The 27826-nt window shown below is 43.9% G+C and overlaps 1 protein-coding gene across 2 annotated transcripts; it reads left to right on the top strand.

Moving 5' to 3' along the window:
- The first annotated feature begins 1683 nt into the window (after positions 1 to 1683).
- LOC135921293 (lanC-like protein 2) lies at positions 1684 to 27826 on the top strand. Of its 2 annotated transcripts, XM_065455613.2 has the most exons (10): positions 1688 to 2011; positions 2400 to 2479; positions 2643 to 2763; positions 12177 to 12384; positions 16387 to 16534; positions 17198 to 17338; positions 21036 to 21218; positions 23507 to 23683; positions 27471 to 27543; positions 27619 to 27826. In XM_065455613.2, exons 2-10 carry the CDS (start codon positions 2402 to 2404, stop codon positions 27696 to 27698), a joined length of 1209 nt encoding a protein of 402 aa, XP_065311685.1. In that variant the 5' UTR covers positions 1688 to 2011; positions 2400 to 2401; the 3' UTR covers positions 27699 to 27826. The 2 variants fall into 2 exon arrangements, with proteins under 2 accessions (XP_065311686.1, XP_065311685.1); XM_065455614.1 differs by lacking the exons at positions 2400 to 2479; positions 2643 to 2763 and having other exon boundaries at positions 1684 to 2011.

Genomic DNA, 27826 nt, shown 5'->3' with positions numbered 1-27826 from the left:
TAAGCAATCTAACCATCACATATTGACCGCAGTGTTGAAGTCTACTACCTGAATGCCAACCAAAGTATTTATGCTTAGATTGTCATCACAAAAGCAATGAGGGGGGTTTGCCAGGTGCGCTTGGTTGTCAGTTCTGTCTGAGCATTTCTTACACTATATTAGCGAGTGTTTCGATCACAAACATTCATAACTTGGTGTCTCACCACTGCTTCACTTGCAAAAAGGCATTGGTAACAGCTGTAATACAACACCTTTACAGCGATGCAGCATATGGCTAGCCGATTAGTCCCTCTGTCTGTCGCCTGTACACCAAAGACTGCGGCACAACCCCACGCACATGCGCGAAAAAGAGAGAGAGGAGTGCAATTGGCTGCTCCAGTAGTGACATCATTGCTCTCTGTCATAACTGAGCGCGTGCAGCAGTTTCTCTCTGGTTCCGAAATGGTAAGCCATGCTTCATACATACTGCTGAAGAGTAGGCAGCTTTCGATCAGCAACGCCACGGGCAGAACCGGGAACGAGCTTGTCTACGACGTGCTGATGCTGCAGCCCGGGCACAAGAGCAGGCTCGTGCAGCCGAGCGGAAACAGTAACTGTGTACTGAGGATCTGGCTGGCCTACCAAGCTGTCACCTAATGAACCATTGGGATTAACCCAATGATAAACACCAGGGCCGCACATTTCGTCGCCGGGTAACCATCTGTACGGAGTGCTTGGGTGGGAATATTTTTATTAATCCTTTCACTCTTAAATCAGCATGAAGTGTACTGCTGGAATAATTTGTCCTGTCAATATGAGGTTGTCCCAAGTCAAATATTTGTAAAATATAGAAAAACGACACCGAACCAGAACAGAAATGAGGGGCCCAATTCGTGTTAGTCAAGTATATGAAGCCAACAGAAAATAAAGCTAAGGAGGGCACATAGTAAATTACTCCTTTTAATTGAAATGTAGAAATGATGAAGAAAAAGGAAAAAATGTGAGCACACCGTGCCTGCGTTGTGCACCCCCTGGTTATGCCCCTGCTTCTCTGGCAGCTGCTTGGGCATTCAGGTACTTCGATCAGTGTTCCTGTGCATCATTCCACGTGCACTCAGTGCTCACTCTATCTCTCTCTTTTCCTCTTTCTATTCCCCTTTTCCTTAGCCCCAGTGTAGGGTAGCAAGCCGGGCGTTCATCTTGCTGACCTCCCTGCCTTATTTCCTCTCCTTGCTCTCTATCTTAAGAGCATTTATTTTTTCCTCTGTTTTTCTACCCCTTTGAGGGTGTGTGTGCGTGTGTAGTGGCAGCAAGACCACTTTTAAATGGCTAGCTGAATATAAAATTTGTTAGCTGAAATATATTTTATTATTTGAACATTTAGCATGTGACTACATCACTGGCAGGTTAAAACTAACTTCTTAAATGCCTTCGGCCGTTTGTGTGATGGCATCTCTTCTCTACGGAAGGTTGCTTTCCGGAGCTGGCTTTGGTGGTCGCGAACTTGCAGGCAATATTCTAGCGTGTTGGTGTGATTCTCCTGGCACCAACCTACAAGCTTCACAACAGTACTTTTTTTTTTTGTAAATAGCCTCTAAGCGCGAGGGGGGGGGGGGGAGGGGGGAGAAACGAAGTTGGTCCGCGTTTAAATAACGCGCGCAGTGGATGGGAGAAACGAAAACAAGAGCACGCGCTTGCACCGTGAAATAATTCAGCCATATGCATCCATGAAGGAACGCTATGCATGCTTAATAAGATGCATGCGCTTATTGATTATGTGGTGCTGTTTCAATACTGCAAAAAATTAGCGTTAGCACTTTGAAAAGCCAGCGAAAGCTGTTCCATCAGAATAGCGACAATGAATAATATGAAGCTTGTTTTGACGTCGGGTGTGATCCATCCCCCAGAGTGGCGAGGAACAAGAAGTAAACGCCGTTGAAAGTCCGTGTTCGTGGGAAGGCGGTGTGATGGTGTTCGCGCTGTAAACATTCCGTCAATTGCTTTGTTTGGACGGTTGCAACAGATATCGGCGGTAAGCCTCAGCCATGCATATATTTGCGTATTGTCATATATGGTTGATAAAATTGCTTTTATTCACATAAACATTCAGCAGCTTGATCCCGCGACGAAATGTCATGTGCTTTTGATAGTGCGCGTTCAACGTCCCTGGCTCTGCGGCCCATCTAGGCAGTTATTTGCGACACTGCGCGATATGTAAAATAATAATGCTAAAATTAACTTTATCCTTCGCTGCTCGTCGGGACACGTAGCTGCAGCATCTCGCGCTGTTGTTATTGTTGCCTCCTCCAAGTAGGCCGCTTTCGTAGCTGGCTCTTCGCGCGATTAGAACGCGGGAAAAAGTATGGTGTTTGACTGCAGCATTTGTGTAAATATTTTCCGGCGCATCTTTGGCTTCGCAGGCATGAGTGATCGGGCATTTGAAAACGAATTCAGTGACTATCACGCCGGCAAGTCAGATGTGGTGCTTCCTGATGGCAGGGTGAGCATACAGTTTCGCTTTTTCTGTGATGTGCGGGCGCCCTGGAGGATGCCCAAAACGCTAGCGTCAGTCACTTCAGCGAATAATTTTGTTACTTTGGATCGCACTCATGTCCTCTTTTAACTATAGGTCGACCGTATTATTTACTGCCTACTAATTGCAGTGGACGCAAGAATTTCAGAAGGACATTCGGAGGCATCTTACCGATCTCCTTCAAGAGCTGGAGCGCAACCTCGCGAAACGCATCGATTGGTCAGATTCTTCTGTCTACACAGGCACTACAGGTGCGCGCACGTGGTTCTTATTGCACCGAGTCTGTCTCTTTTCTGTTCGTGGTCGTTCTGCTGATCGAGTACGTGATGCTTAGCGGTGCATATTCATTTGGGAAGTACCGGTCACCCCCTATTTGACGTTTTGTGAGGTCGTTGGAATGTTGGCTTAAGAAAGTGGGGGACAACCTTTGAGTATGCATTGTATTTTCTGTCTTACCTAGCATGACTAAAATGAATAATTGCTGACCATTACTGTGTTAAAATGGAGAAATTATAGGCCGATTAGCCTACTCCCAGTTTTATATAAAATATTCACTATTCATTTCAATATTCATTAAAATAATTTCTAATTGAATAAGGGCAACATTGGACTTTAGTCAACCAAGGGAACAGGCTGGCGTTGGGAAGGGATACCCTACAATGGATAACAACCATATCATTAATCCAGTAATGAAGAAATCCACAGCTAGTACAATCAGACTCTCAGTATGGTTTTCATAGATTGCGAAAAGGCATTTGATTCAGTAGAGATACCAGCAGTCATACAGGCTTTACATAATCAAGGAGTGCAGGCCACTTACGTAAATATCTTCGAAAATATCTACAGAGATTCTACAGCTACCTTAATTCTCAACAAGAAAAGTAGGAAGATACATATAAAGAAAGGGGTCAGACAAGGAGACACAATCTCTCTAATGCTACTCACTGCTTGCTTGGAAGAAGTATTCAAGCTAATAAACTGGGAGGGCTTTGGAGTAAGGGTCAACGGTGAATATCGCAGCAACCTACGGTTTGCAGATGACATCAGACGAGTTGCAGATGACATACAGACAAGTTAAAACAAATGATTGAGGACCTTAACAGAGAGCTTTAACAGAGATTAATATGCAGAAGAGAAAGATAATGATGAATGGCCGGGCAAGGGAACAAGAGTTCAGGATTGCCAGTGAGCCTCTAGAGTCCGTGAAGTGGTACGTTTACATAGCTCAATTACTCACAGGGAACCCTGATCATAAGAAGGAAATTTACAGAAGAATAAAAATGGTTTGGAGCACATATGGCAGACGTTGTCGGCTCCTGACTGATCACCATTATCATTGAAAAGGAAGGTGTACAATCAGTGCATTTCACCGGTACTGACATATGGGGCAGAAACTTGGAGACTGACAAAGAAGCTTGAGAACAAGTTAAGGACAGTGCAAAGAGCAATGGAATGAAGAATGCTAGGCATAATGTTCAGCGACAGAAATAGAGCGGTTTGGATCAGAGAGCAAACGGGTATAGCGGATATTCTAATTGGCATTAATAGAAAAAAAATGGAGCTGGGCAATTCATGTAATGTGTAGGTTAGATAACCGGTGGACCATTAAGGTTACAGAACGGGTGCCAAGAGGAGGGAAGCACAGTCGAGGACTGCAGAAGACTAGGTGGCAATGAAATCAGGAAACTCGTGGGCGCTAGTTGGAATCAGACAGGGGTAATTGGAGATCACAGAGGCCTTCGCTCTGCAGTAGGCATAAAATAGGCTGATGATGGTGATGACTGTTTTATTTTCATGTCACATATATGATGACTAAAACCAAATTCACGATGAAACAAAACAGACAGTAGAAGCCAGTACACATTAGAAAGGCATTATAGTCCTTTCATGAGATCCGTACAAACAAATATCCTGCACAGTTCGAAAGGCTGCAGCTCGCCCTAGCTCCAAATAGTAGTAATGCTTTAAGGCACAGCTGACCTCTTTGTCCTTGCTGGTAGTCATTGGTGTAGCCAGGAAGCGGGGCTAAAAGTGTCTGAAATTTTCTGACGAGACCCCCTTCCCCATTTCCCATGGAAGATAAAGTTTCAGGAGGTGGGCTCCAAAAGAGGGACATAGATGAAAGGGAAAGCTTGAATGTGAAAGCAAGGCGAGAGCTGTGGTGGTGCGAGGGAGGGGGGGGGGGGGGCAGTGCCATGGGGGCGATCACCTCTCCCATGCACAGAATATTGCCGCCCCACTCATGGCGTGTGTGTGTGTGAAAACTTTTATTGTACTGAGGTCCGGAGGCTCGACTTCTCAAGCCAAGGCGGGCCGCTCCCACGTTGGCACTGTCAGGCCAAGCCTTTCAGCGACATCATGGGCCCTCTGGACTGCCCTTAGTTGGTCCTGAAACAATGGGCTTTGAATCCTTTTCTCCCACTGTGTCCATTCTTCAACGAGGTTGGGGAGAGTCGCGGGACACCCCGCCAGCATATGTCTGATTCCAATGATGCCATTACAATCATTGCATTCCATCTTAATCTCCCTCTCTGGATATATTTTATTAATGGTGTACGGTGTGGGATATGTACCCGTTTGCAATAAGCGCAGTGAGACTGCCTGAGCCCTGTTCAGTTTTGAATGTGGCAATGGGAATTGTCTGCGTCCTAAATAGTAATGTTTGGTAACATCATTGTATGTTAATAAATGATCTCTGGATTCCTTCGCTTGATGGTGAACGGCTCGGTTGTGACTGTCACGGTTAGCAAGTCCTCGTGCCAAGTCATGAGCAACCTCATTGAGGTGCCTGTACCTCATTCTGGATCGTGTTAGCCATAACTGCTGAGGGGGATCAGCACTGAAAATTCGACACACCGATAAAGATGGAACGAGCGTGTGCATAAAACTTGGGGGTGTTGTTCTTTCATCTCACTTCAGGTACCGAATCGAATCGTTGCCAACTTGCACGGAAGAAAAGCATTCCGAAAATATTGCAACTTGCTAGTATGGGAAAAACATAATAAGCCTTGTCTTCTTTTTCTTTCCCTTGTCTCTGACTTTCATTAGGTTAATAAACTTGAGAAGAGCCTGCTGTTAGGCTAGTTTGTATGCGCTGTTAATAATGAAAACAGGGCAAAAAAGAAAAGCCTAAAAAACACCAATTTGTGCACAGCAACATATATCAAGGACAGGGGTGCTGGGCCAGGGAAACTAAGAAGCTGCCACAACAAACAGGTGAGAGGGCAGGTAGGTGAATAGCCTCGAAGTCCATGCAGCAACAGAAATATAGTAATGTTAGGGGCCGCCATGCCGTTCAACAACCCGGTGAATGTTAAAGAGTGTGACAGTGACTAACGGATGATCATTTTAAGATGGGGAGTGGGATGATGGATACGAGGAGGGGGGGGTAGGGGGGGTAAGTGCATAGAAGGCATCAAGAAGAACGTCTCGTCACTGCCCGATCGCTCAACACCAGACAGCCGCAGCCAGTCGCCTACACTCTTAAACAAAATTACGCCCTTTGGGTTGTGCCTTGCCACACAACAATAATTGTCAGCTGTCTTGTCCGCATTTCCTTTCTTTAATGCTGCGAGCCTGGCACTTCCAAGTCATGAACTGCATGCATGTTATCAGCATGACGGAGCATTCTCGATAGGAAAGTAGCGAGCACAGCATTTTCAAGAAAGGAAACGCAAGCAAGACAGATGACAATTATTGTTGTATGGCAAATATACACCCCGAAGGGTGTACATTTGTTTAAGAGTGTAGCTGAGGCTCATCTACCCTGTCGTAACACATGCTGCTTGCTGCAGAGAGCCTATCCTAGCTAAAGATCTTCAGAATGGACTGGTGTGAGAAGATACAACACTTTCGAATCTTTCGCAGCTGCTAGCCCTTATTTTACTGAGAACTACGGATGCCGTAATTTTCACAGAAAGACTTCTAAATGCCCTGAAGGCTCATGAACCATGCTCGTCCCCTTTTTATCGCTGTTCCTGTTTTCTTTTCTTTTTTATTTCACAATTTTTTATATTAACTTACTGTTAGAAAGAACTGTTACGTGGCACTAAATTTCAGTGTTTTGCATCATATAACCATTGCATTTGTTCTGCGTTGCATAACATTAAACATTAACACAAGTTGGCCTTACTTTTTTTTTTAGAGTATGAATGTTTTTCGCTTTTCTTTTTTGCCTTGTATAATTGTTGTGACCTGTTACATGTTACCCTTGACAATGTTGGCCGGATAACCCCCCCTATGTTATACCCTCCAGCAGAGGAGGACCTTTAGGGTGTAATGAAAAAAATAAAAAAATAAATAAACAGGAAGCAGCCCTGCTTCATACTGTCTGCCTCATCAATTCCCCAGTGTAATCAAATAAGAATATGCATCGTGTGATAACTGCAATACCATTATTGCAAGTTACTTCCAAAGATCTCTTCAAACAAGTGAGACAGCAGGTCACCAAAAGGGAGTGAAATTTGTGTCATATGATACTATCGAAGTTTTATATCGCAAAGCTTTGTTTGTGTATTTTTAAATCTAGAATAATATATCATGCCCACAACGCTGAAATTGCTATTGAATGATAAGTGACTTGCAAAATAGTGCCCGCTCTCTTCCATACGTAGCCGTGCCGTACCGCTCACTAGAAAGTCTGGCTGGAAAACAACAGTTATTTCCACCGTTCCCTGGGCTGCAATAAGTCTGGCCTGCAAACAGGAAGACACACTATTAGCCCCGGGAACGAACTAGAGGGGCGCTGCGAGCGCCACTCACGTGATGTCAGAGCACGGACTCGCGCGTGTCGTCTGCTTCAGTTCGGGCGGTGTCCATGAGCCTTCTGCGGTGTTTTCGTTTGTTCACTCTCGTTCCCTCTGCTTGTGTACTTATGGCAGTCGTCTCAAATTTATTTCCACGATGTCTTTGTTTGCGAAAATGTATGCGAATAGCTTATTTCTTAGACGGCAATAAAGTTCTCAATAGCAACGCTACAGTGTGAACCGAAGGAGTGCAGACCAGCTCCTTGCGGGCTTTTCATGCGTGGATCGACAACTGCAAAAACATAGCCTATAAGGATCCAGTTATGATACCATACCTGCCGCCGTGCAAAATGTCACAAACGCTGGCCATGAATTCTACAACAGTTACCTTGATTTTAACCTGCTAAAACAGGTTTGCTCACGACGAGTAGTTCATGGTATAATATTGAATTTTTGTATTTCTTCACAGAAACGCTCGGCAGTAACATGAGGACTTGACACTGCAGTTTAGATTCTACCTGCACTATTTGCTTCTTTAACTGCTTCCCAAAATTAGGCAATTCTTCACATGTTTATTTAAAGTCGCGGTAATTTGAAGTAAAGCTTATTGAGGCTTACAGCTGTTTGCAGAACACGAAGAGGAATGTACCAATATATATGGGCGTCTTGTGCTGGAGTTTGAGGTATAGTTGCGGCGCCTGGTGGCAGTGCATGAAACGTTATCTGAGTAGTACCTGCTTGGGTAGTATTGAGCCCTGGCTGTGGCGAAGCATGTTTCTAGCCCGAGTTTTGCATCGATTCGCACTTTTTTCTGCCCTGTTGCGAATGTGGAAAGGCTTGTCACTTCTCACAGACCACGCTGAGCATGCTGCGAGCTAGCTGCAGCCTATACTTTAACGAAAACGGACTCTCTGTGAGACGTAATGCTGGAAGCAGAAGGAATCGGAGACGCCGATCCGGAGAGACCTAGCTCAGCCTCGAAAAAGTGTTACCGTCGTTACTTCTGCGTCGTGGGCTGCCATGAACAAGAAGGCCTGAATCCCAACATCAGATTCTACCACTTCCTTCAAGGCCTCACGAAGCGGAGCGTCGGGCGCGCAGGATAAGCGAAACTTCGTGCCATGCTGACTGCTCCGCCTGTCTTGAAGCTTGCTTGATTATCTGCGTTCTAAAATTCGGTCTTTTGCACCTACAGTCCCAATGGCAGATCAACATAGCAGGCATGTCTAGTGATTCACGATTCGAGACCTGGCCACAGCGACAATTAACAATTCAACTGGTGCGAAGTGGTGAAGTGACCAGGTGTATGCAAATGACCACAAATGGTCAGGCTGATTCGGTGACAATTCACTACCCCACTACGAGCAGCACAGGTTAGAGAGTTAAATGTGCTCATCCTTGGCCTCAAGCCAGCACATTGAGGCAGCGCAGCAAGGTAGTATTGATTGCAGCACATCGATGTTCGAGCGCTGTCATTAGAAGCTACGTCAAGCGAGCAGCGCATAAGTTCGTGCTGCAGCGCAATTCGCACGTACGTTATTGCCAGCTCATATGCATTGCATCAGTTATTTATCAGTTGCTAAAGGGACAGATGGCCACTACTACAGTGCAGCCATAACTAATTGTCTAGCGGCATGCAGTCAGCAAAGATTGCAGGAGGCCCAGCGTTTCGCGGCATGTAAAAAAACCGCAGCCATCGCGGCGTGTACCGTCGTGCGCTCGAGCAGTTACGTACACATGATGTCTGCTTATCGCTGCTGTGAATTCGTTTATAGCAAGCATTTCCTCGCATTGGTGCACCTGAATCTAGCAGCATGCAAACCTTACCTGAAGTTAAACTTCATACGTGACTCGCTTCACTTGCAATTGACTCCGCGCTAAAACTTCGCCGCTTATTTCTTGAAAGGCGTACACGTATTCGGCGTTGCATAATTTATTGCCTACACAGCGTGTCACACCGGAAAAAATCTTCGGCTCCCGATATTCGCTGCAAGCCGTGGTACAACAAAACCGAAAGTGGCAGGTCCATATTCTAAACGTACTTTCCAAAGCAAGGGACTGGCCTTGGTACAACCCAGGTCAGGATAGAAGGCGCTTTTTAACACCGTTTTCGCAGTACCCCTTGGGAAATGCGAGAGCACCATTCTTTTTTCCGTGCTACACATTCAAGTCACTTGAGCAATTTACTGGCGTTTGTCACTTGAGGAATATACATGACGAATCTGTTTCGCGAACTGACACAGGCTGCTCGGTCCAAATTTTTTAGTGAAATATGCTTTTTGGACCATGTGGCTGCAGCCTAGAAAGAAGCGGAAGCGTCATTTATTAGTAGTATGGGACATATTGAAGTTATAATTCCCCGGCGGAGGGTAAAAAATTAAGTGAAATATTTAAGTCTTGTGGTGTCTTCCTTATGAAGGTTTGCGCTCGAGGTTCTCCTTTATGTACTGACGAAGCGAATAGTTCTCCCTTTGTATAATTAAGCAACGCTGGATTGAGACATGCTGAGGCCAAAGGTGCTTGAATTTTCTTTTTCTAGGCAGCCTAAGCTGCGCTGTATTACCTCGAGTATACTTTAGGCATTCCAATTGGCGCTGTAAAAAAACTGCTTTGTGGTTTCTATTCGAAGTTGTAGTGAACTGATGGGCGTCGTGAACAATGCATGCCTCGCCACAACGACAGTCGGTTGCTACCGTTGCTTGAGGAGAGGGAAGAAAGAGAAAGACAGAAGGCAGGGAGGTTAACCAGAAAAATGTCCGTTTGGCTACCCTACACCGGTGGAGTGGGTAAGAAGAAAACAAAGATGACACAGAGAGAGGGGGGAAGGAAAGAAGGAAATTAGCGGTGAGTTCGCTGACGCGTGTGGTCTAATAGTAAGTGCACTAATAGTCACAGACGGTCACAGAAGCCCATCGCCCTCAAGAAGCACTGAACTGCCTTCACCGTTTATGGGCTAACGAGCGATGGGGGCGGTGTTCCAGCAGCACCTGCACAGAAAGCGGCCGATTGTCCTGTTTTTGGAGAGCGCTAGCTAGTTCCTGTAATTCTGGGGCATATCGTGTACAGTGGCACAGCAGGTGGTCGATATTCTCTTCGGTGCCGCAGACCTAGCATGCTGCATTGTCGGTCACTCCAATTAATGTAGAGTAATGATGTAATGATGTAGAATGATGATGTGGAGAATTAATGTAGAGACAGAAGGCAGGGAGGTTAACCAGAAAAATGTCCGTTTGGCTACCCTACACCGGTGGAGTGGGTAAGAAGAAAACAAAGATGACACAGAGAGAGGGGGGAAGGAAAGAAGGAAATTAGCGGTGAGTTCGCTGACGCGTGTGGTCTAATAGTAAGTGCACTAATAGTCACAGACGGTCACAGAAGCCCATCGCCCTCAAGAAGCACTGAACTGCCTTCACCGTTTATGGGCTAACGAGCGATGGGGGCGGTGTTCCAGCAGCACCTGCACAGAAAGCGGCCGATTGTCCTGTTTTTGGAGAGCGCTAGCTAGTTCCTGTAATTCTGGGGCATATCGTGTACAGTGGCACAGCAGGTGGTCGATATTCTCTTCAGTGCCGCAGACCTAGCATGCTGCATTGTCGGTCACTCCAATTAATGTAGAGTATTGCCGATAAAGGCTACTGAAGGCTACTACTCTCGATCTTAAACAGGAAACATTTCTTTCAGGTGACTGCTACTATGGTACTTGTGTATTAACTATGTAAATACTGTACATGACGCGCCCTCGCGTTAGCAGCCATGAGCAATGCATTTTATGGGGCCCTGTTTCAGAGAGCGGTGAAGGTAGCAGTAAACATTGTCATACGAAATGCGCGCCTAACTCTTTCTTTTACGCATTAATAAAGTGGCCATATTTGACTAGAACAACTCACTAGAGTAATAAGAATCATGACGACAGCTTTGCTGGGCAGTGTCTTTCTAACACGGATAACAAATTGACACCAAATACCAAGATGTTTCTTCCATGTAAAATGCGATGTCTCTCATAGCTAAGTACTAAAGCAATGTTAAGTGTTTAGCAAAGCGTCACACACAACTTCACATGTTGAATTTACAGACATTCTTTTTACGGAAAATTTATGGACAGACACGGCGCATATATGCATTGCAAAAACCAGTAGAACACTTCAACGCTACATAGCTTGCGATATCCAAGCCACAAATTTTCTTGACTCATGCGCTTTTGAAGAAGGAACTGTGGTTTAGGCATGGCAGCAGAAAGAAGCTGATGTATCCTTCAATAAGTACAGCTCCAGCCACCCATACCCCAAGAATACACGAAGGGAAAGAGCGCGCGCGGCAGCTGAGCGAGCTGGAGCGAGCGGCGTCCTGGCCGTGACGTCACTCGCGAGAAGGCGCCTCTCCGAATTCTCGCCGCTAATAGTGCGCTGTCTTGTTTTTGCTTGGCCTCATTTTCAGCACTGTTTGTTTCTCCAAGTCGTGTCCCAGCTACGTCATTGACATACATTATATAAATGCACCATGTCATAAGCAAAAGAAATTTTGCAAAAGCAAAAGGAGCGGGAGTAGAGTAGTGGTAGTTTTCGGCACTCCCAGCAACTATTGTGATGCTTCGCTGTACTACATGCTACGTGTGCTAGACTTGCATGGTGAAGGGCCCCCCAGCAGTATGCTGCATGGAGACACGGAGGTGCTGATTTGAGGGCATGGTTTATGTTAGTGCGACATCTGTGCCGCCTGCTAGTGTACACTCTCACTTCTCCTGAGCTCCTTCTGGGTTATTTGGCACTTGAGCCTAGAAGGAACAGGACGCATCATGCACCTCTCCATACCTGTACAGCAGTGTAACCTGTGTACTGACCTGTCATCACTGCTGCATACAGAGTTGAGTGTTACGTTGACAAAGAATGAAAACTGAAAAGGTCTGTGCTGCACATATGCAGGTGTGGCTCTGATGTACATGCACCTGTCTGATGTTCTGCAAGACACATCATATTTGAACCGGGCACTGCCACTGGTAGAAAGGCAGCTTTCATACCTTAAGGAGCGCCGCTTCTCTTTCCTCTGTGGTGATCCGGGGCCTCTGGCCATTGGAGCTGACCTCTACAATCGCCTTGGAAGGTCCCAAGACTCTCACAACCTGATCAAAAGGTACTCATATGTACTTTTCGGCAATGAAGTTTGTGATGAATTGTGGCTTCTTTTCACAGCCAAATAATCAGACCTAGCTCAGTATAACAGTACCATGGTAAATCTATGCTTTTGATCAAGAAAGATGACTCACCCTGGAAAAAAAACGTACCTTTGTTTTTGATTCTTATTTTTTCCCGGAACACTAAGGGTAGCCCATAACTCTAAATTCAGATGTCTGTGACGACAATAGTAGGCCGAATGACCTCAGTAAGAAATGCAAACAAAAAATGAGTAGTTGATATGGTTTTAACGAAAGCTGGATCTGGATGCAGGCATCTTGAATTGCCAAACAGGTTTTTACAATGCACAGAATATGCAAGCACCATGAACATTATCTCCACTTATGCCTGGCATAGCATTCTCATGGCAGATCTCCCAATGCGTTGCCTAACCACTGCTAGCCAACTCAGTCATCAAAGGAACCTGAGTTTTGTTGTCTGAATTTAACAACTCGGAAAGTGATGAGAGAGAGACTCAACTTTTATTTTTGCCAGCAATCATGGGGATGGACTCAGCCTCCTTCCGCCTAGCAGATGGCCGAGATAACATGGGTCTCAACGGCTGCTTCAGCTAGCTGGACAGCGGAGACCTGGTCTCGCTGGTCTGAGCTGAGCAGCAGGATCTCCCACTGCTGCCGGTTTTGAACTTTGCGGCCCTCAAAAGGAGGCGCGAATGTGACATCTGTCAGTAGAGATTTTTGGCACTGATCCATAGTGAGACCAACCCTTATTTTAACTCAATTTGCTTTCCATTTTGGTTGGCTATCTGGGACGTTATGGAGCGCACTTGCCCATTTTACACATAAAAAACTGAAGCAGTTATAGTCAGGGGAAAATCAAGAACGATGGAGAGTTTCCAGTGGTGGAACGGCTGCGGCTATTGCACCAATTGTGCCAAACTGCGCCAAGAGCGGACCTTGGCGCCATCCTGTGCCAAAATGGCATTTTATCTTAAACTTGCGTTGCGCCTGCGCCAAAGCATGCCCTCCTTTCATTGATGCTTTGCAGCTAGCAAAACTGAAATAAAAACGAGCAGTATGCTATCATCATCATCATAAAAGAAAGCAGAGGCCCGTCCGTAGAGCTTTTTACGATATAGTGAGACTCTGTGACCCCGTCAGAGTCATCCGGTTCGTCATTCGCACATGTTTCTCATATGGACGTAGTATAATGTAGTGCCGCTGTACCATCTTGCTGGGGCTTTCTTTCGGTGTTCATCGAACCTGTGTGGTACCGTGGAGTTTGCCGAAGAAAGACGCCACATTCTAGAATTAAAGGTAAGCTTTTCTTATGTTTATGGGTGACAGCAGGGCTTTGTAAAAGAGCTGCTGCGATCAGAATGCCATGTGGTGCATAGCTAAGAATGGTATTAGCAAACAAGCTCAAATGTCATACACGGCAAGAGCCGCCACTTTGATGGATGCTGCCATGTTCATTGACGTGAAACTTTTGCGTCGAGTTTGGGTTGCTGCCATGGAGGAATGAAACAAGATGAGATATCGCAACGTGATTGAAACCAAACCTGGTGGCCCAACATGTGATCGGACGTCAAAGTGCGCGATTGGTTTTAGTGTTCCCGGTGTGGCAGCTGAACAAGCACACACCGAATAAAAACTACTGGCATAGCTACTGGGAACCAAACATCTTGGGAAATCTCGATTCTTACGCCGTGATCTCGACACAAGAGGTCGAGATGTTGGGCCACCACGGTGGCTTCACAGAACGTTCGCTTGCCAAGGCTGGCTGCGTGACGTAATGCTCCCTTCTATATTTTCCTCCCTCCATGGTTGCTGCACTGTTCTTGTGAAACAGCATCGCTGACGCCAACACAAAACCCTATTGGTGTCTTGCATATGCACAGTGGCACTGGTGCTTTTTTATTTTGTGGCCCCTATTCGAAAACTCCCTAATGTGCATCGCATGACATGAGTATACTGCATGACATCATGCTCATTTCAGGCACGTGTACTGAACGGTCTTGCGGTGAGCCTTTGCCCACAAGCTTTGTCTGTCGCACTGTATTGCATCCTGAATTAACAAACACATTTTTGTTGATGATCTGTCAGTGGTGCCTTCTCTGCACCGTATCGACGAACCTGGCCGTAGTGCCCTTTGTGCACCACAGTGTCGAGGAGCATTGCATCTTTTCCTTTTCCAAGTGAGCCTCATGCAAACCCATCTCTTCATCATTTAGAATATATAAGTTAAAATTTGCATGGTATGTGGTAAGCATATGTGCGTTAAACCCTGTGCCAAATCGGCTTTTTGCCTACTTGAAGACCTGCGCCAAAAGGTTAAATGGCTGTTCCACCACTGAGTTTCTTCCTATAGCTTTTTGTGGAAACAGCAGCTAATGGCTGTAGCTGAACAACAGGCACGCCAAAAACTGCTGTGTTGTGCTATGGTGTGTTGGAAATGAACACTTAGAGCAGGGGTCTCAACGTGACTTCAAGCTGCGAGCTTTGAACATGCTACACAACTTCAGGCAAGTTGCCCAGCGGTGTGTTCAGGAAATGCGGCTGTCAGCTGCGGTTTGACAATACATCAAGGATGAGACTTCATAAGAGTCGCTGGGTGAATTCATACAGTCAGCATCAAACGAAACGTGAACTGTAGAGCGCATGGCCGAAGCATAACTGAACGTACGGTTTGCGCCTTCTAACAGTCATCATTAGAGATAGATTCACTCTTCCGGTTTACCACACTGCATGATGATGTCCCCCTATACTGCAATATTTCATTTCTGTATTGGTTCTCTTTTAGTTGAAAGCACGAAAAAAAAAATTAGAAGAAAACAGAAGTGAGAATATGACAGCATCTTCGCCCCTTGCAAGTAAACCGGATGAGTGAATCTACCTCTATTGATTGTTAGACAGCGCAAACTGTACCTTTGGCCATGCACGGTACTATTTGCATTTCATTTGAAGCCAGTAGTACACAGTATAGTCATGGTGAAACCAAGAAAAACATGTTGCGCAAGAAGATGTACATGCGCTACATGCGCTGCCACTGGTTACACCATATTTATAAAAATGAGATTATATGTTACTGCTAATAAGAGCTATGCAGGATGTACACAAAAAATCGGGGGGGGGGGCATAAGTGGCAGAGTAGTGGCTTGGAGCATAGATCAGCCCTGCAATTACATCAGGGTGTGCACTTTTGTATTTCTCTATTGCTGCCAAGTAGGCTGTGATTTACTATAGTCGATGTTTTCAGTCTTTGTATTTTTACTCTAATATGCTCGTCCACTATAGCAATTTCATGGCTGCCTTTGTGATTAACAAGATCTTACTGAGCCATAAACGCTGGAGGCACCACATTTGTGTGGTGGTGATGCTGCTCTGCTTCCACTTCTCATGCTCTTGTAGGTGCACTGACTTAGTGCGAATGTTTCTATTATGTGCAACTGTTGACACATTTTTTATTGAAACTTTATGAAGGAGTGCTTATTCACAATGTGGTAGGGAAAAAAGGGTTAAAGGAGCATGTGAAATCACTTGCATCACAAAAGCTTAGGAACACTGATTTAATGATTTTTTAAAAATTTATTGAAGTGTTTAGTAGCTACTTTAGCTGCATTTATAGGTACTAATACATTAACTTGAGGTTCCACAATATTAGCTTCCTGCATTTCAGGCCCACTTCAGATGCTGGTAGTATCTTTGACATTTACAAAACAGTAAACTTACAGCATGATACAGCATGAATGATACAGCATTTACATCGTGAATTTACTGCGTGGTAAACTTGTAGATTAACCTTTGCTTGTGCATCGACTCATGTAGTTTAGCTCAAAGGGCCACAGGCCATGCCCTGGTGCTTTGAGTTGGTTGTGTAACACCATTGTTGCAGTACATCTAACATTGCCATCACTGTTGGTGGAAGGTAATCCCGTGGTTACGTCTATTTTGCTATTAAGCCCTGTTTGTTTATAACTTTCATTGTTACTTGAACGCAGGCTTGTGAGCCTAGGCAAATATGTAGTACCCTCCACCGCTGACATACCTGATGAGCTGCTGTATGGACGAGTTGGCTACCTTTTCGCACTGCTGTACGTCCGCAAGCACGTATCACCGACTGCTGTTGATGATGGCCTTATCAGAAATGTGAGGCACTGCTTTAAAACCATCTAAAGGCTACACATTTCTTTATGTTATGTTTTCCTGTTCATCGCATAATCCTGGGCATCCTGTCAACAGTGATCATAAACAGGAGCTGCGATGTGTCTTGTGTAATGTAGGTCTGAATAGCTTATTTGGATTGCAGCATCACAGCAAAATATATATAATTACTTAGTGATAGGCATTTTAGCTTATGGCCACTTTTTCTTACTGTTAGGTTTAACTGAATGTTCTTTGATCGCAGCTCAAAAACCAGCCTCCTGTTACTTTTAATGATATGCATGAAATCAAACATTTCAATACATCTGCTTTTTCTTTTAGATTGAAGTTAATTATGCTTTTTCATCTGCATACATGGTACTGCTGGTTACTTGTTTGACTTGGATTAGCATAATGGATGCCTTGTCCTGTCTTAAAGAGACACTTCAAAGGCTTCAGTATCTGTCCCCACCCACTTATCCAGCCTGTCCAGCTTTCCAGAACAACATTGAACTGTATATTCTTGTATAACAAGGTAGCCTGTACAACAAAGGATATTCTAGGTTCAGCACACTTCATTATGAAGGCGTTATTTTTCTTTCAGTTTTTCATGGTTCACATGTGTCCATAGAGCTAGGAACATGTTGTGATTTATTGTGGTGCAAACAGGTGGTGCAAGCTGTCCTGTCATCAGGACAGCAGCTGTCAGCTGAGGAGAAGAGCCGCAGCCCACTCATGTACCAGTGGCATGGCTCCTTCTACCTTGGTGCTGCTCATGGTCTCGCAGGCATCTTCTACATGCTGCTGCAGGTAGGCCTTCCAGCCTCTCTGCTGTAACAACTTTTGAAAATGTTTTAATAATAAGGTTTTGCTGAGCTTCTTGTGTTCTGCATTTCAAATGCATGATACAAGTGCGCATCCTAATGACTGGTGTTACAGGTAACAGGAAAACACGGTTTATTAATGGAGAGAAGTGACACTTTGTGTGGTCCCGCTTGTGCCAGTATCTCGGCCTGGTTTGTTGGTGAGCTCTTGTGTCTATGTAAGTGGTTTAAGTATTTTAGGCATGCAATGCTTTTAACTCCCACTGTAGGCAACCTTCAAGTGACCTTGAGCCAAGAGCCAGAACGGTTATCCGGGCACTCAAAATGAGAACATACGGGCATCGTTGCGAGAACAAAACGAGATCATCCGGGCAACCAGTCAAAATTTAAGAAAATGCAGTCTCTGGCCCCCAACCCTTCGTACAGGACTGCATTACATACACTAACTACTGCCCAAACAAGTTACAAAAATATTGCTCCTGAGTTTTTCCTAATGTTTGTTCACAATATCGCTCAAGCTGTAACTTCTAGTATGCTAAAGTTTTATTTTAATTTCCAATATCTCCAATAGCGATGTTTAAAAGGCACCATACACTTGCACACTGCACCATACACTTGATTGTTATCTTTTGGTGCTGACATAGAGTTGCCTGTGCTCTTTTCAATGCAAGCAGTCCATGAGTTCCGTGAGTTGGGTTTTGTACCACCTCCTTCAAGAGATGGTGTCACACTGGATGACCAGGCTGGCATTGTCCAGCGCGCCACGAATGCATATGAAATGGTTGTGATGGTTGTGAGCAATCGTCGTAATTACTCTAACCAATCTGCTCTGCTGGTAGCCATTTCATGCTTATATCTACTCTTGATTACGGGAGAGCCAGCATTTTTTTTTTTTAAGTGTCATATTTGAGTCTTGCACATCTTTCTTTGTCCCTTCATGAAGGACTTAGTGGTACCACTCTGCCAAAGCATAAAGTTCTGAGCAGAATATAAAAACTGCAAAAGCAAGCATTGGTGTTTTAGTGGCTTATCATTTTACTCTGCACTTGTCAAACGGAAGTGCCAGAAATAAGCATACATATAACATTACCCCTTGTCGTGGCTGCCAGGTGAGAAGGAGCAAGAAAAATGTGTGTGCCACCTCCTTTTATGGTTTTGCTATCTACCAGGCACATGTGACATTACACTCTGACTGCTCTTGCTTTACGTTCATTGTTCCAGGTTGTTGTGAAGCCATTTCACATAATTCCTTTGCTGTCTGTCATGACGATTGTAATGTTATTGTAGCAACTTTGAAAAATGCATTGTGTAAATTTGCACTATCCATTGGAATTTTAATTGGGGGAATGCCATCAAAAGGTTAATGAGCAAGCAGTTGTTGTTGAAAAGCAGTGTGGATGGAGACGTCAGTATCATAGATCTTTGAAAATACTAAATGTAGCACTGGTGCCCAGCTAGGTCTCTGCAGTGGCACTTAAACATGACTTGATGGTAATAACAAGTACAGGCTGAGCTTGGTTTTATGGCTTAGTGCACAATGTAACTAATGCAACAGGAATACGTACTCCTGGCTGCATAAATACTATGACAACAAACTCTCTATTATGCTCCCTCTATAAATTGTGTAGCTACAAATGTCACACACCATGCAAAGTACAACAATGTTGCAATTTTGTGAGTTTCTGATTGAAAATGTTTTGCATTTGCTTGCACTATCATTCTTACTTACCCTACCATGGCTACTACCAATAAAAGTGCCACAACACTATTATAAGGTTATTGTCTGAAAAGATAATAAAATTAAACCATCCAACCTGCACAGTGTTGTGCAGGTTGGTGGCAATAGTGTGAAATTACTAAGCTGCAGGAAGGTGAAAAGTGACGTGCACAGAAGGGCTAAAAACTCAATAAGATTAAAATCTGTGGTACAGCATGCAAGTCAAATAATGATGAATCCAAAGCCTGTACTTACTATGATTTCTATGGCGTTTGAATTATTGCAGCATCGAATTCCCCTAAGATTTCTACGGCACACCATATCCACAAGTCTGTTCATCCAACTGGCCTTCTGGATCACAGGCACTTCTGGTATTACCAGTTTCATTCACGATGGTGTAGGGTGAACTTTGCAAAGCGTCAAGGGGATTCGCATTTCCTCACGAATCTTTAAGATACCCACGAATTTTCTACTGAATAGGTGGCCAGCGAAGAGCGACTCGCCTTTATGCAATGTAATGTGGAATGTGATAGCTCACTAAAAAAAGCATTGAGCATCCGTTCTGCTATCTTAAAGGTGCCGTGAAACACTTTTCTAACTAATCATAGAATGGCCTTACTATTGAAATACGTCGTCCCATGAATCTCATGGCAAAGCTTTTTTTTCGAGTTATCGCACCAATGCTTAGTTTTCTCTCTATTTTGGTCTCCATTAGCACTCTGGAAGTTGCACAGCATAGAAGCCAAGAGGGCAAAGCCCCGGCCAAAAGATGAGTGTGGTGGTGACGAAAGGGTTCGTCACAGCACCCTGTGGCGGCCACAGTAGACTACGCTACGCAGCACACTGCTGCCATCTTAGAGGCCACACGCAGCAGACTCATTTACGCTCAATGCAAAGATAAAATTATTTTTCTGTCTTTTTGAGATTGCAGACATTTATATTTCTCATTTATTTAACTCAAGGTGAGCAATTATGTATTACTGAGAATGTTCTCACGATCACGAAATCAGCCAATAGCTTTGGTTGGCCAACTGCTTTCGATCAGCTTTTGAGGACGAGATTGCGGATGCAAGAGCAAGCATCTGTTCACGGCTTTTGACATGAGGTGTAAATTTCCTGCTGCATGCAGTGCAATAATATTTGGCTTACGTGTTCACAGGAACCTCATTAACAGATCGGCAACATATTTTTTACTACGGTCAAAAAGTGTTTCGAGTCCCTTTAATCAGTCACTCTACACTGAAAAATATCCTCGAGAATGACAAATGTACAATTTGGACTGATTGTGCTAGTCTTGTGCTAGTTCTGATGATGTTAAACCTAGTGGTCAATTTTGGGTGGATCTTCTTTTCTTGCTCCACTGGGGAGCAGGCTTGGTCATTTGTATATTAGCTAAGACATCTGACATTTTACCGATCTAAGCAAATTCACTCTCATCTTCCGTCTCTTTAAGTCCACTGCCTGATTAAGGCCTCTTCCATTGATATCTAGTTAGCACTCTCTTGCATCAGCACACTTCATTTTCGGCTGGCAAACTTCCCAGTCTTGTAATTCCATCTGATCCTGTGCCGACCCTTTTTGCTTCCCTTGGTTGCTACTCGTTTACTCTTTCTTTTTTTGATAAACCATCATTCCACACAATCTGTGACCTGCTTAAATGCATTGCCATTGATCAGTCTCGATTAGAATGTGAGCTTCTCACATTAGCTCTTTAATCTATGCTGTCATTTTCCTGTTTCTTAGCGTTACACCTATAATTTTTTGTTCCGTCACTCATTGAATTACCCTTAGCATCCTCCAAAATTTCAGCCCCACAGGTTAGCAGGCATTCAGTTAGATTTCATCTAATATGCTGATGAAACTTGCAACTTCAAACATTATAAATCAGACAAACATATGTTCTCGCCCGTAGAGCAGAGACTTCAAGCGGACCACTGTAGTTGACGGGGAATTTTCTGGCTTGCAGGCGAAGTCCATGCTTCCTGAAGCTGAGCTGACAAGGCTCGTGCAACCTAGCATAGACTGGCTGGCTGCACTTCAGTACCCGTCTGGCAACTACCCCTCTTCGATTGGAAGCAGCACCGACAAACTGGTTCACTGGTGCCATGGGGCTCCAGGCACGATCCACATGCTACTGCTGGCACACTTGGTGCGTGCGGTCTCTCCGCTGCGTTCTGTTTAATGTTCCTACCCAGGTGGCACAGCTTCAACTTTAGGGAGTGCAGAGCAGCACAACACTTCACCTGATGCAGCCAATGAGCTTCAGTGACAGTCCGCGATGACATTTCTGATTAAGAATTGCTTTAAAACCACCTGTCTGTTCTGACGTTATAATTAGGAAATTGCAGATAAGCATCATTATTGTCGTGCAGTTCTTGAGCAAGCTTTACCTTGGCAGCTTACATTTAAATACATGGGAAAGGAAAAATCGTTTTAGTCAGCACCCATTGCATAGTATTTGAGATTTGTTGCATTCAAAAATGCTGAATATAGCAGAATTTTGAAAATCTTAAGAGCCAAGTTTAGAACTCTTGTAACTTAACAAAAAAGAAAAACAGGCAGAAACAAGATCAACAACTCTATATACCTGTAGCAGACAAAACTGATATAATTAGAACAGCTGTTTGTGAATAGAACTTTTGTAAAACCACCTGTTGACTATGCAACAATTTCATGTAGCTGCGAGCCGATATATTGCATTTGTCTGTGTCTGATGCTGTTATGGATGCAGCTTACAGGATTGCGATATCTGTTACTAATGCATTAACTTCATGCTTCAATTTTAGGAAATAAACCATTACTAAGTAATTTTTCTAAGGCACTAATGAAGGTTCTACTCTTCACAGTTAGTGAAGTTAGTTTTGCCTTTCAAATGCAATAAATTGGTGCAGTGGCTGTGTAATGGGGAGATGTCTGCATTTTACATAATATTTGAATAAGAAAATCGAAGTTGTTCCTAATGTAAAGCTTCCTCTTAATTGAAGCTAGGTGTTGCTATCCAATCCTAAGTGTTGAGGTTGTACCTCAAATAAAGGAGTGTTGAAGAATATGGGGGCCAGTCTTCTTGATGTTCTTGTGCACGTTTGGTGTTGGATTCTCAGTTTGTCTTTTTGGGGTGAATATCACGATAAGCCTGTTTCATTTGTCTCTAAAATGAATGTGCCGAAAGAAGTCTGCGAGCAGGTGCTCATTCAGGGAGCATTATATTCCCACTATGTAGTGGTCAAATATATTGTCAGAATTGACCGCAGTATCATCGTAATGCCATAAAATTCCAACTGGTGTGCTGAGGCTGGATGATACACCATTATTTATTTATTTTATTTATTTACATCATATTGCAGACCTTCTTGGTCCATGCAGGAAGGGCAAATTCAAAGAAGGAATGCAATGCATTGTACAAACAGCAATGTACAGATATGTTAAGCTGCATGCATGAAGATATAAAATTATTCTAAATACATGTACAAATCTTTAATGTTAATGCTTTGTTGAAAGAGATTGGTCAAGAATCTTGCCTCTGCACTGTTTCCCAAGCTCGCCAGCTTTCCACTACCTGTTGAAGTGTTTAGTGTGTTAATGGAAAAGCTCCGCTAAAAGAAAAAAGTAGTTTATTAGCAGCATCAAAAACGTAGATCTGGCACAAAAATATGCATCCTAGTTCTTTTGCAACTTTTTAGAGGGTTACTACTTCATTGAAAGAGTTGTGGCCTTATAGCATATTTTATTGTGTATATACCCTGGAAGAACTTCAAATCAAAGTATGAAGTATGCGTACTGGTTGCTGCAAATTTTGTCTTCAAGTGTAGCTTTGGGGTAATGTGCTATGCATGCCAGTAAGCCCGCACCTGAATGCAAAATTTCAGTTTGCGCTCCTTTGAATAAACAGTGAGCAGCAGAGAAACTGAGTTTAAACTTTGTTGTATTTAGTTACTTGTGAATGTTTAAAGGCTATTGTTTGTTTTTTAAATTATACTTATAGGTCTGCATTGTCAGTACCAGTAATGTCACGGGTTGGTTATATGTGGAAAATATGGTATCAGCATCAACATGCTTCTTTAGAAATTGTCATAGCTATTTCACAGTGTGTTTACGCGCAGCTCTGTTTCTTAGTGGAAAGTTCTTTACATACAAATTTATTTCCATACTGCTTTTATCTAATGAGAATCCTAACGAACTCAATTTCGTTCATTCTTCAGGCTGACATTTTCCAGAAGCTACTTTTTTTTCTTTTTTTCTCTTGTGCTTCTTTAGTTATGCCATTATGCATGGCACAATATGTTGTACTACTTATGTCCTGCATGTTGCTTTCTGTTTGCAAATGCCATACCATCTGTATTGTTTAAATGACTTTTTCCTGTGAGCACTGCTTTAACAGTTATGTTTTTCTTGCATGTTACTGTCAGTGACTTCTTTGGGCATTGTGTGTTTGTGCAGGTGTTCAGGGAGACCCGCTACCTGGAACTGGCTAAGAAATGTGCTGATGTCATCTGGCACCGTGGAATCCTCAAGAAGGGCTATGGCATTTGCCATGGCACAGCAGGCAATGGGTACGCCTTCCTGCGCATGTACCAGGTCACTCGAGACTGCAAGTACCTGCACCGGGCAGCCAAGGTGAGAGACCACATGGCAGGTGGCCTCCGTGGTGCGCCTACTGATGTTGCAACCAGAGCAGAGCTCTTGAGTTTGAGTTTGAGTTTATTCAACCACATGGCAGGTACATGAAAGTGCACATGAACATGGTTAGGTGTGATGGGAAAAAAGCTGCATTTAGCAGCTTGACTGGCCCCATCACCCAGAAAACAACATTTCATTACAGGCAGCGGAGAGCGACAATACAAATGGAACACGCATGTGGCACGTCACAGCAAAAGCGAAATAAAACTCTGAAATATATAAAAAAAACATTAAACAACAATGCAAGAGATAATTGCATGACAATAATTAACCATCACAAAAGTGACCTGATATTACATGAATAGGATATTCAGGACATTCTATGTAGTATATCAGCATTGGACAAATTACGTAAACTTTCAATTGTTAATTTCCATTTGTTCAGTAAACTCGGAAGGCAGAAATGTAATGGTTGCAGTCCATAATTAGTACGAGGACATGGTACATACCAATTTTCTGTATGTCGGGTAAGGCGACTGGCCGGATTTGGTTTTTCTTGTACTCCTATTCTGCCTTACGCATATGTAATGCCACATGTAATGGCAGATTTTAAGAAAACATGTTATACCTTGTGGCACATAGTGCAATGCCATCTACAGGTGGGTTACTTAAACAGGTAGACATTACATGAACAATATATTCAATTAGCTAAATAAAGCAAGGGCTAACTGATTAGCTTGCTAATTGTGTTCATTGTAAGGCTTGTGTGACTGTTGTGACATTGAAACTATGTCACGCCGATTCAGCAGAAATTCTGAGTCTAGCACCAGTTCTGACATATACATAACCAAAATGTGCCGGAAAGTTTTATTTGTGCCTCATCATGAACTCATGTTCGGTCTTGCCAGAGCAGTGACAAACAGTGCAGCCATTCTGTTGCTGAGAAAGCTGTGCACTTTTTGTTGGTTGAGAATTTAAGCAAACATATCTACAGGTTAAGGTATACCCATAGCTGCAGAACTAGCGAGTAAGTAGTACATGTCAAATTGTAACACACATCTACATCATTATGAGCGCACAAAGCTACATCATTCTGAGAACACCCCTGCTAACACGTAAGATGTCTTAAATAGCACCTGTATTCTCCAGATGCCATGCTAGGGAAACATGATGTCATAACCAGTAAAGTAGTCAGTAAACGTAGCAGAACTCCACCTCTGAGGAGATGCTCCATGAAAAGCACTTCGTGGACTGAGAGAGTACACCATCCACATTGTCCTAGCAATGAGAGGGATGAGGTCAATTTCACAAGTTGGCCAGTAGGAAAGTAACTCCTCAAATGCCCAAGTACCCTTTGACTGGTTTGATGGCATGAAACGCAACACTTGGCATTGGAAATTAACTGACTCTTGGATGCAGTAGGCTTGGTTGGCTTGCTGAGCACACACTCCCCATACCATCTGTATTATTTAAATGTATTTTTCCTGCGAGCACTGCTTTATCTGTAATTTTTTTCTGAATGCATATCGATTGCGGTACCTAGTGATCACTCCAGATTAACAGTTATCATCATGAACTTGTGTTCGGTCTTGCCAGAACAGTGACAGACAGTGCAGCCATTCTTTTGCTGAGAAAGCTGTGCATTTTTTGCTGGTTGAGAATTCGAGCAAACATATCTACCGGTTAAGGTATACCCATAGCTGCAGAACTAGCGAGTAAGTAGTACATGTCAAATTCTAACACACAGCTTTTTCGCAGAAGTATTGGGAAACCTCCAGTTGTCTCGGTCTCATGATGGACACTGCCAATTAATTCACACCTGAATGATACACAGGCTTTGAAAGATGAACTTTACAATAATGGTGCTGACGAGTCACTCAAGAAGGATGGGTCTCAAGTTCTCAACCGCTGTGGAATGCAGGAACGCTTTACTTGACAGCACTTCTGTGCTTATGCTAGCTCAGTGGAATGCTGTTGCCATCAATATTGCAATGACGGCAGCATTCACCTACCGGTAAATATGCTGAATGTAACAGCATGTAAACATAATAATTAAGGGCTCCTGAACTACCCCTTGAGCTTGGTGAAGAAACACCTTCCGGGCATAGCGACGTCGCGACTAGGCATGGCCTGGACGCCACAACCGGCAGCCTGAAGGCCGCCCACAACGCTGCTTTTTAATTTTTTAATTTTTTTTACTTTGGCCTTCTCATCAATAAATGTTTTTCACCACCACACTTCTGTGAACATCTCAGCCAAGTTTTGTAGTTGTGTAAGGTGTGTGAAGCTTGCGAGCGGAGCACGAAGTAACCGTTTTCTCAAATACTCTCTTTTCAACAGAAGCCTTCTTCTCACTCTTTTTGGTGCTGTCATATTTCATCATATAGCAGATCCCCATATGTGACTGCTATTGGTCAATAGCTGACATCAATAAAGAAGAGTGTTTGGATCATTACGATTCTTTATACTGTTACTGCATATACTTATTGACACATTTTAATAAACAGGTTGAGGTAAGTGAAAATCTGTGTTTCGAATTTCGGTAAGAATTACGTACTTCTAGAAGTACGACTACCATATTATTGCTGACTATCATCCGCTAACACTCGGCCGCACCCCCCTGCCGTAGGAATGAAACTGGCCACGCCGCTTATGAGTGTCGTAGTCATTGGGTCTTGATAATTTCGATTAGCTCTGAACACTCAGCTAGTCCTGAACTATGCGAAACTCAAACCAAACGTATGCTTGCCAATGCACGCTCACTCCTGGTCACTTTTGGCTAGACGCCTTGGCAAACTTCGCTTTGTTTTGAGCTATTGCGCAAGATGCGTGATATGTATGCGGCTACTATCTGTCGGTCAAGCTGGTGCAGGAAAAAGCTGGTCTGCACCGCATAGCACAACCAGACTGGAGCCAGACTGGGCTCACTGAGGACAATGGCATGCTCTGATTGGTATCTGTGGGTGACCTGAATCAAGGCTCAAGCACCATCATCTGACAAACAGGTTATCTGGTTCCCGAGTTGCACACCCTTGAGGTGCGTCACCATCATTGTCGAAGCTCATTACGTTGGGAATCCTTTCAACACAAGTACATTTAGCCAATGTGCGCACTGCCGACCTACTCGCACGACTGAACATGAAGATGAAGTTTGTGGTGCCCTAAGGAATTGTGTGATTGCCATAGAATAAGTGCGAAAGGAAACGTGCTACTCGTGTCACTCGGTGCGAGAATAGCTGCATGTAGCTGTCTCGTACACGCTAGCACAGCATTGGGATGAGACACTGTGAACTCAACTGTAAGCTCAACTGTAAGCTGAGGGACAGCTTCCGAGTTTCTTGCATCATAGTGGCGGTGTCCATGTGAATATTCAAAATCAAAGTTGAACTGCGTGCCACGAAGACATTCAGCAGGCGGAGCATTGCGGGCACCACCCCGTTCCACTGTAGCCTTCGCAGAACAAGGCATTGAAGAAGGACCAGGCGAACCGTGAAGGGGATCACGGGTGATCTTTCGTTACAAATAACTCCGCTTCTGAACGCATTGAAGTAACTTTTGCTGCAAAGTATTTCTGAAATAGTCGATGTTTAATGTCAACTGCAATTCTGGACCTATATAGAAAGTGGTTCAGGACTCCTTTAAATGAACTACGTACACCACAAAGTACCACATCTGTGCGCAATTTTTGCACAAATGAGCCAGCGATTTAGCCAGAAGAGCTGTTTTTGCCTGCCTATCTTATTTGCACAGCATCTAGTTTATCAGAAATGCCTGTTCAATGCAGTTCTGCGAATGGTGCTTCGACTATGGGCAGCACCAGTGCCGCATTGCAGACAGACCATTCTCCCTCTTTGAAGGTGAGGTGTTGTCTGTGTTGCATACCAAGTTACAAGCTACATGTTTTTTTTTTATTTTTTTTTCCCAAACAATAGGCATGGCAGGCACCATCTATTTCATGGCGGACATGCTGGAACCAGAAAAGTCAGCATTCCCTGCTTTCCAGCTTGGCTGAAGTACCAGCTGTGTCATGGTGTGCAATCTGCTGCGACAGCCTGTCTAAGCTTAATGGTCTCGTAGTGTTCTCATTGCCACTTCACGTGGAGCATTGGAGAATAAAGATTCCCGAGGTGCATGAACACA

The sequence above is a fragment of the Dermacentor albipictus genome, chromosome 1 (genome assembly GCF_038994185.2).
Source record: "Dermacentor albipictus isolate Rhodes 1998 colony chromosome 1, USDA_Dalb.pri_finalv2, whole genome shotgun sequence".
In the NCBI taxonomy this organism is placed as follows: domain Eukaryota; kingdom Metazoa; phylum Arthropoda; class Arachnida; order Ixodida; family Ixodidae; genus Dermacentor; species Dermacentor albipictus.
Note: the sequence above shows the minus strand (reverse complement) of the source record. Positions and strands in the feature narration are given on the sequence as shown.

Coding starts and splice junctions, on each gene's coding strand:
- LOC135921293 (XM_065455613.2), top strand. CDS start 2,402: ATGAGTGATCGGGCATTTGAAAACGAATTCAGTGACTATCACGCCGGC. Junction 2,764..12,176: donor TGTCTACACAGGCACTACAG/GTGCGCGCACGT, acceptor GCACATATGCAG/GTGTGGCTCTGATGTACATG. Junction 17,339..21,035: donor TCTTCTACATGCTGCTGCAG/GTAGGCCTTCCA, acceptor TCTGGCTTGCAG/GCGAAGTCCATGCTTCCTGA.